Source organism: Coregonus clupeaformis, chromosome 14, assembly GCF_020615455.1.
Source record: "Coregonus clupeaformis isolate EN_2021a chromosome 14, ASM2061545v1, whole genome shotgun sequence".
In the NCBI taxonomy this organism is placed as follows: Eukaryota; Metazoa; Chordata; class Actinopteri; order Salmoniformes; family Salmonidae; genus Coregonus; species Coregonus clupeaformis.
The window spans coordinates 8,786,392-8,799,078 of record NC_059205.1 but is presented as its reverse complement, the minus strand read 5'-3'; the positions used below and the strand labels follow the sequence as shown (position 1 = coordinate 8,799,078).

General features: G+C 49.2%; 1 protein-coding gene across 1 annotated transcript in view; it reads left to right on the top strand.

The window, feature by feature from the left end:
* The window catches only part of LOC121581431 (carboxyl-terminal PDZ ligand of neuronal nitric oxide synthase protein-like), a 32,185-nt gene extending 19,766 nt beyond the window's left edge, over nt 1-12,419 (top strand). Inside the window, exons 6-10 of the mRNA XM_041896929.1 lie at nt 1,040-1,172; nt 1,305-1,429; nt 3,882-4,034; nt 6,426-6,594; nt 11,807-12,419. Coding sequence (XP_041752863.1) covers nt 1,040-1,172; nt 1,305-1,429; nt 3,882-4,034; nt 6,426-6,594; nt 11,807-12,324 — 1,098 coding nt within the window. The 3' untranslated portion in view covers nt 12,325-12,419. The remainder of the gene's footprint in view (nt 1-1,039; nt 1,173-1,304; nt 1,430-3,881; nt 4,035-6,425; nt 6,595-11,806) is intronic.
* The last annotated feature ends 268 nt before the right edge of the window (nt 12,420-12,687 follow it).

Sequence of the window (12,687 nt, the reverse complement as noted above, 5' to 3'; positions counted from 1 at the left end):
TTGATAACTCTGGGCTTCATGCGGCCTGGCTCCCATTGATCACTGTTGGGTTTATATAAGCCTGAAATTTCTAATTGGCCTTGTGGTCCAGATTGTTAGTTTGAATCGCAGTGCTAGTATCTCAAAGGTCATCGTTCACTTCCTGTTGGGGCCGTGTAAAATGAAAATTGGTGGTGATTTCTTTGGATTGAGGCATCTACTGGAAATGGCCCAAACTATCATTATACGGTACAGTATGGTACTTACTATACATAGGTAACATAGAATACGATACATATAACTATGACTATTATTGTTGCACCATAGAAGCACACCATCTCACACACAACACTTGCCCTGTGCTTACTGACATAGAGTAGTGAATGAAAGCCTTGTGGTAGCATTCCTAAGCTACTGTGTGAATGTGAGGCATTTTAAAAGCACCATGTCAATGTGCCACTGAGTGCACAAGACTACCCACCTTCGTACCTTGCGGCATTATTGCTCTAAGGACAAGGTTGTATAAAGTAGGAACTATTTAATTATTTTGGCTATATAACCAATGGATTTATGAGTGTGTTGTGCCTAGTAGGGTCTAAAGGAAAACCTTGAGACCTTACGGCTCTGGAATGAACCAATCCATCACAACGACAGCATGCACCTACTGTAGATGAGCAAGAGGCCAACTGCTGAATTACTGCTCAGTCAAAACATCTCCTCCCCCTTCTTTTGTTCCCCTCCCTCCCTCCCTCCCTCCCTCCCTCCCTCCCTCCCTCCCCCTATCTCTCCCCCTCCCTCCCTCCCTCCCCTTCTCTTTCTCTCTCCCTCTCCTTCTAATATATCTTCTTCCATCTTTTATCTCACTACCCCTCTCTCCTCCTCCTTCCTCCTCCTCTCTCTTCTCCTCCTTCCTCCCCCTCTCTTCTCCTCCTTCCTCCTCCTCTCTCTTCTCCTCCTTCCTCCCCCTCTCTCTTCTCCTCCTTCCTCTCTCTCTCCTTCCCTCTCTCTCTCCTTCCCTCTCTCTCTCTCTTTCCCTCTCTCTCCTTTCTCCCCCCTCTAGTCCCAGGCCATGCACATTGTGCGGACAGTGGGCCAGGCCTTTGACGTGTGCCACCAGCTGACCCTGCAGCAGAGCTCCGAGGAGGGAGTGGAGACCAATGCTGCCGACGCAGATGGGGCAGACGTCGTGCCAGGTGTGACTCACTCGCTCACGCACCATACTGTCTTATTACCTAGTACCATCTTATTACCTAGAATCATCTTATTACCTAGAACCATCTTATTACCTAGAACCATCTTACTCTCCATCCATCTCTCTCATTCAGCCAAGACGAGGTTGGCATTGTCTGATTCGACCGACCTTGAAGCAACCACGGAGGAGAGCATAGACTGTTTGTCATCTGACCTGGACAAGACCAAAAGCCAGGACCTTCTTAGTAAAGATGTGAAGGTACTGTATGACCTGGGTCTTATTCATTACATCACACTGTAGCGAAACGTTTTGCAACAGAAAATGTATGTGGACACCTGCTCGTCGAACATCTCCGTCCAAAATCATGGGCATTAATATCGAGTTGGTCCCCCCTTTGCTGCTGTAACAGCCTCCACTCTTCTGGGAAGGCGTTCCACTAGATGTTGGAACATTGCTGCAGGGACTTGCTTCCATTCAGCCACAAGAGCATTAGTGAGGTCAGGCACTGATGTTGGGCGATTAGACCTGGCTCGCAGTCGACGTTCCAATTCATCCCAAAGGTGTTCGATGGAGTTGAGGTCAGGGCTCTGTGCAGGCCAGTCAAGTTCCTGCACACCAATCTTGACAAACCATTTCTCTATGGACCTCGCTTTGTGCAGGTGGACATTGTCATCCTGAAACAGGAAAGGGCCTTCCCCAAACTGTTGCCTCAAAGTTGGCAGCACAGAATCTAGAAAGTAATTGTATTCTGTAGCGTTAAGATTTCCCTTCACTGGAACTAAGGGGCCTAGCCCGAACTATGAAAACAGCCCCAGACCATTATTCCTCCTCCGCCAAACTTTACAGTTGGCACTATGCATTGTGGCAGGTAGTGTTCTCCTGGCATCCGCCAAAACCAGATTCGTCCGTCGGACTGCCAGATAGTGAAGTGTGATTCATCACTCCTGAGAATGCGTTTCCACTGCTCCAGAGTCCAATGGCGGTGAGCTTTACACCACTCCAGCCGACGCTTAGCATTGCGCATGGTGATCTTAGGCTTGTGTGCGGCTGCTCGGCCATGGAAACCCATTTCATGAAGTCCCGACGAACAGTTCTTGTGCTGACATTGCTTCCAGAAGCAGTTTGGAACTCGGTGTTGCAACCGAGGACAGACGATTTTTACACGCTACGCGCTTCAGCACTCGCCAGTCCCGTTCTGTGAGCTTGTGTGGCCTACCACTTCACGGCTGAGCCGTTGATGCTCCTAGACGTTTCCACTTCACAATAACAGCACTTACAGTTGACCGGGGCAGCTCTAGCAGGGCAGAAATTTGACGAACTGACTTGTTGGAAAGGTGGCATCCTATGACGGTGCCACGTTGAAAGTCACTGAGCTCTTCAGTACGGGCCATTCTACTGCCAATGTTTGTCTATGGAGATTGCTTGGCTGTTTGCTCGATTTTATACACCTGTCAGCAACAGGTGTGGCTGAAATAGCTGAATCCACTCATTTGAAGGGGTGTCCACATACTTCAGGTAGTACCTCCCCGTTTCACTCAGTTTCAAAACATTTCCACCTACTGAACATGACCCTGGTCAAATCTGCAAAGCACCATATTTTTGCAGTGTAAAGTGTATTGTTACACAAAATATTCAAAGCCCTCCATCCCAAAAACTCTTAACTAATATAAGGCTTTGAGAGCACCATCTCATCAACCGATTTTCAAACCTCATAAATATTGTAAATGAGTCTTCAGCCTCATTTACATAATTCTTGCATATGACAAAACGTCACCCTTAAAGGAAGCATTTTGCAGATCAACAGATGCTACTGAAGGATCTAGTGTGGAACTGAGATGTTATCTTGTGTTTGTCGAGAAATATTTCATAGGGTGGTGTTGTAATATTAATGTGTTCCTATGGTTTATTGATGAAAACACAGCATGATGCTATCTATCCAGTGCTCTACTAACCAGTGTGTCATACCACCCGCTCTCTATCTATTCTCTCTCTCTCTCTCTCTCTCTCTCTCTCTCGCTCTCTCTATCTATCTCTGTTTGTTAATAGCTTTATCTTGCCTGGCTGATTGTAAGACACTCTTTTGTAGCCTATTGTATTGTATTGAACCGTATTGTGTTGAATCCCAGCCCGGTGTATTCATAGCACAGAGATAACTACTGCTAGTATGGAGCTGTCCTTGGTGCTGTGTCATATTGCTTTATGATGGTAGGCCTATAAGTGAAGTGCTGAATGAAGTCCAATAGGTTTCCAAAAAGAGCTTTCACTATTGTGGTGTACGCAATTATAGCACGCAGTAACATAATGACACCATTCACCAATGGGGAAAATCAAGGCTAATACTGTCAGATGGAATAGAAACCATGACAGTTTTGCTCAACATAAAGATAATAGTATTAGTAACTAATTCCTACTTGCATGCACATACAGCAATGTACAGAATGGGCTTGTTAAATGTCAGTAACTTCCCCAAAATGTCCTGTTTTTTTAGAAATCCCGGTTTGAAGATTCCCAGAATCAGGAGGGAATTAACAGGAAATCTGGGAATCCTTCTACCAGGATTTCTGGAAAACCAGGAGATTTTGGGAAAGTTACTGGAATCTTGCACCCTAACAATATGTAATGTTATGTGTATCCTAAATGTGTACCCTCCTATCATCATTAATTATAGATCACTAATAACTGACCTGGTCCTCTTTATTCCCCATCCAAGGACCCAGCCCTGCAGCTGACCTCCCCCAGGCCGGGGCCACCCGTGTCGGGCCTGTTGGCCGTGGACTCCCCCCGCTCCGTGGAGCACCAGCTGCAGCTGCTCCAGAGACAGCTCCAGCAGCAGGAGCAGCAGGCCCAGGCTGCTGTAGCACAGGTAGACACGTTTTCAAACCTTCCCAAATTACGGTTTGCCTTGTTGAACGCAGCTGATGAGTAACATTGGCTAAGTTTGATTTGCCAAAATACTGTACATTTCACTGTTTGTTATGGTAGTTTAGATCAAAAAGAGACACTTAGACTTGAGCTACAGTTCCTTGGCAGATTATTAGTTAGCTAGAAACCTCTTACAGCAGTTGCTGTGGTGGGCACAAGTGGCTATTTCATATTGTGTCTAAACCGTCATTATAAACAGTAACATGTGTATTATAAATACTGCATTTTATATATTTAGGTTTTTGTTCATATTTCCGAATGTGTTTACGTTATTGAACGCACCACACACCTCTGGAAAACTTTTTAAGTAGTTTTAATTAGTGTTTATTTAGTTTAATTGGTTCTTACTACCCCGAGGTACCCCTCTAATGATTGACAGTTCAACAAGGGAGAGGTATTGCCTTTTGCTGCTGTGGCTGCAAGGGAAGACAAGACAGTGTTTTTCATCAAAGGTAGCTCTCTGCTCTGCGGGTGTAATATAAGACATTCCTCATGACTAATGAGCAAGCTGGCTCCACGGTGTCACTCTACGCTCTCTTTTCTGTTTCCCATTCTCTCTTGTAATCACGTGGCTTGTTCTAATGACGTATGGGCTGGTTTTTGGTTATAACGACAGATTCTTTCTAATGCTGAGTGAACAGAGGCAGAATCACAGGAGGGAAAAAACGTTCAGTCTGTGAATTTTAGTTTGATATTTTTTGTGTTTCTGTGTGTGTGTTTAATAACCCATGTGTGCATATTCATTTATAATATTTACGTGTGTATTTGTGTGTGTCCTCACAAGTATAGTAATACACAAAGTGTGTGTGTGTGTGTGTGTGTGTGTGTGTGTGTGTGTGTGTGTGTGTGTGTGTGTGTGTGTGTGTGTGTGTGTGTTCGCATTTGTGCATGCAAGCGCCTGGTGTGTAAGTATGCACACAAATATACAGTACCTACATACAGTACCTACATACCTACATACAGTACCTACATACCTACATACAGTACCGACATACATACAGTACCTACATACAGTACCTACATACCTGCATACAGTACCTACATACAGTACCTACATACAGTACCTACATACCTACATACAGTACCTACATACCTACATACAGTACCTACATACCTGCATACAGTACCTACATACAGTACCTACATACAGTACCTACATACCTGCATACAGTACCTACATACAGTACCTACATACAGTACCTACATACCTACATACAGTACCTACATACCTACATACAGTACCTACATACAGTACCTACATACCGACATACAGTACCTACATACCTACATACAGTACCTACATACAGTACCTACATACCTACATACAGTACCTACAAACAGTACCTACATACCTGCATACAGTACCTACATACAGTACCTACATACCTACATACAGTACCTACATACCTACATACAGTACCTACATACAGTACCTACATACCTACATACAGTACCTACATACAGTACCTACATACCTACATACAGTACCTACAAACAGTACCTACATACCTGCATACAGTACCTACAAACAGTACCTACATACCTGCATACAGTACCTACATACAGTACCTACATACAGTACCTACATACCTACATACAGTACCTACATACCTACATACAGTACCTACATACAGTACCTACATACCTACATACAGTACCTACAAACTGTACCTACATACAGTACCTACATACCTACATACAGTACCTACAGTACCTACAAACAGTACCTACATACCTGCATACAGTACCTACAAACAGTACCTACATACCTACATACAGTACCTACATACAGTACCTACATACAGTACCTACATACCTACATACAGTACCTACATACAGTACCTACATACCTACATACAGTACCTACATACCTACATACAGTACCTACATACAGTACCTACATACCTACATACAGTACCTACAAACAGTACCTACATACCTGCATACAGTACCTACATACAGTACCTACATACCTACATACAGTACCTACATACAGTACCTACATACCTACATACAGTACCTACATACCTACATACAGTACCTACATACAGTACCTACATACATAACCTACATACCTGCATACAGTACTTACATACAGTACCTACATACAGTACCTACATACCTGCATACAGTACCTACAATACAGTACCTGCATACAGTACCTACCTACAGTACCTACATACAGTACCTACATACAGTACCTACATACCTGCATACAGTACCTACAATACAGTACCTGCATACAGTACCTACCTACAGTACCTACCTACATACCTGTATACCTGTGTGTATACACTCTCACCCCCCCCCTGTGTGGTGTGTGTCTACCTAGACGTGTGTGCTCCAGGACCAGCTGTCAGTGGAGGTGTGTGCGAGGACAGATGCCCAGGCCCGGGTCCAGAGACTCCTGCTGCAGAACACTGACCTGCTGCAGCACATCTCCCTACTGGTCCAACAGATCCAGGAGCTGGAGCTCAGAGCTGCTGGAGGACTCCGCTCCAGTAACTGGCTCTACTTCTTTATCCCTTCATTCTTCTCTCATCCCTCACTTTCCTTCTTCTCTCTCTTCATCCCTGTTTCTCTTCCCCATCTCTCCCCCCTCATCCCTCTCTCTTCTCATCTCTCCCCCCTCATCCCTCTCTCTTCTCATCTCTCCCTCATCCCTGTTTCTCTTCCCCATCTCTCCCCCCTAATCCCTCTCTCTTCTCATCTCTCCCCCCTCATCCCTCTCTCTTCTCATCTCTCCCTCATCCCTGTTTCTCTTCCCCATCTCTCCCCCCTAATCCCTCTCTCTTCTCATCTCTCCCCCTCATCCCTCTCTCTTCTCATCTCTCCCTCATCCCTGTTTCTCTTCCCCATCTCTCCCCCTTCATCCTCTCTCTTCTCATCTCTCCCCCCTCATCCCTCTCTCTTCTCATCTCTCCCCTCACCCCTCTCTCTTCTCATCTCTCCCCCCTCATCCCTCTCTCTTCTCATCTCTCCCTCATCTTTGTTTCTCTTCCCCATCTCTCTCCCCTCATCCCTCTCTCTTCTCATCTCTCCCCCTAATCCCTCTCTCTTCTCATCTCTCCCCCTCATCCCTCTCTCTTCTCATCTCTCCCTCATCCCTGTTTCTCTTCCCCATCTCTCCCCCTCATCCCTCTCTCTTCTCATCTCTCCCCCCTCATCCCTCTCTCTTCTCATCTCTACCCCCTAATCCCTCTCTCTTCTCATCTCTCCCCCCTCATCCCTCTCTCTTCCCCATCTCTCCCCTCATCCCTCTCTCTTCTCATCTCTCCCCCCTCATCCATCTCTCTTCTCATCTCTACCCCCTCATCCCTCTCTCTTCTCATCTCTACCTCTCTCTTCATCTTTGTTTCTCTTCCCCATCTCTCCCCCCCCTTCATCCCTCTCTCTTCTCATCTCTCCCCCCTTCATCCCTCTCTCTTCTCATCTCTCCCCCTCATCCCTCTCTCTTCTCATCTCTCCCCCTCATCCCTCTCTCTTCTCATCTCTCCCCCCTCATCCCTCTCTCTTCTCATCTCTCCCCCCTCATCCCTCTCTCTTCTCATCTCTCCCTCATCTTTGTTTCTCTTCCCCATCTCTCTCCCCTCATCCCTCTCTCTTCTCATCTCTCCCCCCTCATCCCTCTCTCTTCTCATCTCTCCCCCTCATCCTTCTCTCTTCTCATCTCTACCCCCTAATCCCTCTCTCTTCTCATCTCTCCCCTCATCCCTGTTTCTCTTCCCCATCTCTCCCCCCTCATCCCTCTCTCTTCTCATCTCTCCCCCCTCATCCCTCTCTCTTCTCATCTCTCCCTCATCCCTGTTTCTCTTCCCCATCTCTCCCCCCTAATCCCTCTCTCTTCTCATCTCACCCCCCTCATCCCTCTCTCTTCTCATCTCTCCCCTCATCCCTGTTTCTCTTCCCCATCTCTCCCCCCTAATCCCTCTCTCTTCTCATCTCTCCCCCCTCATCCCTCTCTCTTCTCATCTCTCCCTCATCCCTGTTTCTCTTCCCCATCTCTCCCCCTTCATCCCTCTCTCTTCTCATCTCTCCCCCCTCATCCCTCTCTCTTCTCATCTCTACCCCCTAATCCCTCTCTCTTCTCATCTCTCCCCCCTCATCCCTCTCTCTTCCCCATCTCTCCCCTCATCCCTCTCTCTTCTCATCTCTCCCCCCTCATCCCTCTCTCTTCTCATCTCTACCCCCCTCATCCCTCTCTCTTCTCATCTCTACCTCTCTCTTCATCTTTGTTTCTCTTCCCCATCTCTCCCCCCTTCATCCCTCTCTCTTCTCATCTCTCCCCCCCTTCATCCCTCTCTCTTCTCATCTCTCCCCCCTCATCCCTCTCTCTTCTCATCTCTCCCCCTCATCCCTCTCTCTTCTCATCTCTCCCCCCTCATCCCTCTCTCTTCTCATCTCTCCCCCTCATCCCTCTCTCTTCTCATCTCTCCCCCCTCATCCCTCTCTCTTCTCATCTCTCCCCCCTCATCCCTCTCTCTTCTCATCTCTCCCCCCTCATCCCTCTCTCTTCTCATCTCTCCCCCCTCATCCCTCTCTCTTCTCATCTCTCCCCCTCATCCCTCTCTCTTCTCATCTCTCCCCCTCATCCCTCTCTCTTCTCATCTCTCTCCCCTCACCCCTCTCTCTTCCCCATCTCTCCCCCTCATCCCTCTCTCTTCTCATCTCTCCCCTCACCCCCTCTCTCTTCCCCATCTCTCCCCCCTCATCCCTCTCTCTTCTCATCTCTCCCCCCTCATCCCCTCTCTCTTCTCATCTCTCCCCCTCATCCCTCTCTCTTCTCATCTCTCCCCCCTCATCCCTCTCTCTTCTCATCTCTCCCCCCTCATCCCTCTCTCTTCTCATCTCTCCCCCTCATCCCTCTCTCTTCTCATCTCTCCCCCTCATCCCTCTCTCTTCTCATCTCTCCCCCTCATCCCTCTCTCTCCTCATCTCTCCCCCCTCATCCCTCTCTCTTCTCATCTCTCTCCCCTCACCCCTCTCTCTTCCCCATCTCTCCCCCCTCATCCCTCTCTCTTCTCATCTCTCCCCTCACCCCTCTCTCTTCCCCATCTCTCCCCCCTCATCCCTCTCTCTTCTCATCTCTCCCCCCTCATCCCTCTCTCTTCTCATCTCTCCCCCCTCATCCCTCTCTTTTCTCATCTCTCCCCCCTCATCCCTCTCTCTTCTCATCTCTCCCCCTCATCCCTCTCTCTTCTCATCTCTCCCCCTCATCCCTCTCTCTTCTCATCTCTACCCCCTAATCCCTCTCTCTTCTCATCTCTCCCCCCTCATCCCTCTCTCTTCCCCCATCTCTCCCCCCTCATCCCTCTCTCTTCTCATCTCCCCCCTCACCCCTCTCTCTTCCCCATCTCTACCCCCTCATCCCTCTCTCTTCTCATCTCTCCCCCCTCATCCCTCTCTCTTCTCATCTCTCCCCCCCTCATCCCTCTCTCTTCTCATCCCTCCCCCTCATCCCTCTCTCTTCTCATCTCTCCCCCCTCATCCCTCTCTCTTCTCATCTCTCCCCCCTCATCCCTCTCTCTCTTCTCATCTCTCCCCCCTCATCCCTCTCTCTTCTCATCTCTCCCCCTCATCCCTCTCTCTTCTCATCTCTCCCCCCTCATCCCTCTCTCTTCTCATCTCTCCCCCCTCATCCCTCTCTCTTCTCATCTCTCTCCCCTCACCCCTCTCTCTTCCCCATCTCTCCCCCCTCATCCCTCTCTCTTCTCATCTCTCCCCCTCACCCCTCTCTCTTCCCCATCTCTCCCCCCTCATCCCTCTCTCTTCTCATCTCTCCCCCCTCATCCCTCTCTCTTCTCATCTCTCCCCCCTCATCCCTCTCTCTTCTCATCTCTCCCCCCTCATCCCTCTCTCTTCTCATCTCTCCCCCTCATCCCTCTCTCTTCTCATCTCTCCCCCCTCATCCCTCTCTCTTCTCATCTCTCCCCCTCATCCCTCTCTCTTCTCATCTCTCCCCCCTCATCCCTCTCTCTTCTCATCTCTCCCCCTCATCCCTCTCTCTTCTTATCTCTCCCCCCTCATCCCTCTCTCTTCTCATCTCTCCCCCTCATCCCTCTCTCTTCTCATCTCTCCCCCCCATCCCTCTCTCTTCTCATCTCTCCCCCTAATCCCTCTCTCTTCTCATCTCTCCCCCCTCATCCCTCTCTCTTCTCATCTCTCCCCCCTAATCCCTCTCTCTTCTCATCTCTCCCCCCTCACCCCCTCTCTTCTCATCTCTCCCCCTCATCCCTCTCTCTTCTCATCTCTCCCCCCTCACCCCCCTCTCTTCTCATCTCTCCCCCCTCATCCCTCTCTCTTCTCATCTCTCCCCCCTCACCCCCCTCTCTTCTCATCTCTCCCCCCTCATCCCTCTCTCTTCTCATCTCTCCCCCCTCACCCCCCTCTCTTCTCATCTCTCCCCCCTCATCCCTCTCTCTTCTCATCTCTCCCCCCCTCACCCCCTCTCTTCTCATCTCTCCCCCCTCACCCCCCTCTCTTCTCATCTCTCCCCCTCATCCCTCTCTCTTCTCATCTCTCCCCCTCATCCCTCTCTCTTCTCATCTCTCCCCCCTCATCCCTCTCTCTTCTCATCTCTCCCCCTCATCCCCCTCTCTTCTCATCTCTCCCCCCTCATCCCTCTCTCTTCTCATCTCTACCCCCTCATCCCTCTCTCTTCTCATCTCATCCCTCTCTCTTCTCATCTCCCCCCTCATCCCTCTCTCTTCTCATCTCTCCCCCCTCATCCCTCTCTCTTCTCCCCTCTCCCCCCTCTCCCCTCTCTCTTCTCATCTCTCCCCCCTCATCCCTCTCTCTTCTCATCTCTCCCCCCTCATCCCTCTCTCTTCTCATCTCTCCCCCCTCACCCCCCTCTCTTCTCATCTCTCCCCCCTCATCCCTCTCTCTTCTCATCTCTCCCCCCTCATCCCTCTCTCTTCTCATCTCTCCCCCCTCATCCCTCTCTCTTCTCATCTCTCCCCCCTCACCCCCTCTCTTCTCATCTCTCCCCCCTCATCCCTCTCTCTTCTCATCTCTCCCCCCTCATTCCTCTCTCTTCTCATCTCTCCCCCCTCATCCCTCTCTCTTCTCATCTCTCCCCCTCATCCCTCTCTCTTCTCCCCTCTCCCCCTCTCTCCCTCTCTCTTCTCATCTCTCCCCCCTCATCCCTCTCTCTTCTCATCTCTCCCCCCCTCATCCCTCTCTCTTCTCATCTCTCCCCCCTCACCCCCCTCTCTTCTCATCTCTCCCCCTCATCCCTCTCTCTTCTCATCTCTCACTTCTCTTCTACCCCCCCTCATCCCTCTCTCTTCTCATCTCTCCCCCCTCATCCCTCTCTCTTCTCATCTCTCCCTCTCTCTTCATGCATCCCTTTCTTCTCCTCCTTCTGTACTGTCATGTATTTAATAATTATCAAGATTGACATCACAGCTCATCAGCAATGCTGTCATCTTACCTGTCATCCATGCCATCATCTTTCCTGTCATCTTTCCTGTCATCTTGCCTGTCATCTTGTCTGTCATCTTGCCCTTTCTAATTTATCATAATCTCCGCTCTCAATTTTCTCCTCAAATCACCTCCTCTCTCTCACCTCTCTCCTCTCTCTATTCCCTCCACTCATCTTCTTTCCTCCATTCCCACTAATAGTCTTAATTTCTTTTTTATATTTTTTATCTTTCTTTATTTCTCCCTCTATTTCAATCTCCCTCTCTCTCTTCTCTGTATTCTCCACAGTGGGCTCCCAGGACAGTCTGCTGGGGATCACCTTCCGTGCCAAGCCCTCCCTGCGTGACGCCCCCACCACCCCCACCTCCATGGGCCCCCAGCAGGGTCAGCCCCAGATCAGCAACGGCCTATGGGCCTCCACCCTACCAGGTTCCTCTCCACCAGGGACCAGGGCGAGCCTCTCTCTGGGGCCAGGCAGCAGTGCCGTGAGGCTGGAGTGCTTCCGCTTCCCCCACGGGGGAGAGGAGCCCCACCAGAACCAAGACCAGGAGGGGGAGAGTCCGAGCTCAGGCGGCCCAGCCGGGGACTCCCCTCTGGAGGGAGAGGAGGTCCTTGGAGCCCTGGAGCTCCTTCGGTTCCGAGAGTCGGGGATCGGTTCCGAGTACGAGTCCAACACGGACGAGAGCAGTGACAGGGACAGCTGGGGGCAGGGCGAGGGGGCGGGGCCTGAGGGCGCGGCACGCCTCTTCAACGTGCTGAACGCAGAGAGCCCCGCGGACTGTCTGGGTGATGAGATGGCTGTGTAACCCTCCGCAGCTCTGCTTCACTCAGTCATATCATATACAGTAGTGTTATAGTGTTGTCGACAGTTCTCCTCCCTCCAAACTCTGCTCGCAGTCCTTTTGTTTGATATTTGTTTCTATTTATTTGATATTTGTTTATATTTATTTGAAATTTGTTTATATTTGTTAGATATTTGTTTATATTTGTTATGCTTGTTTAAATATGTTTATGTGTGTTGCATTGTTTATATTTGTTGGATATTTTATTATTTGTTTATTTTTGCAGTTTTTGTTTATATTTGGTGACATTGGTTCTGTTTGTTTATACTTGTTGCATTTGTTTACATTTGTTTATATTTGTTGCTGTTGTTTAAATGTGTTTGTTGC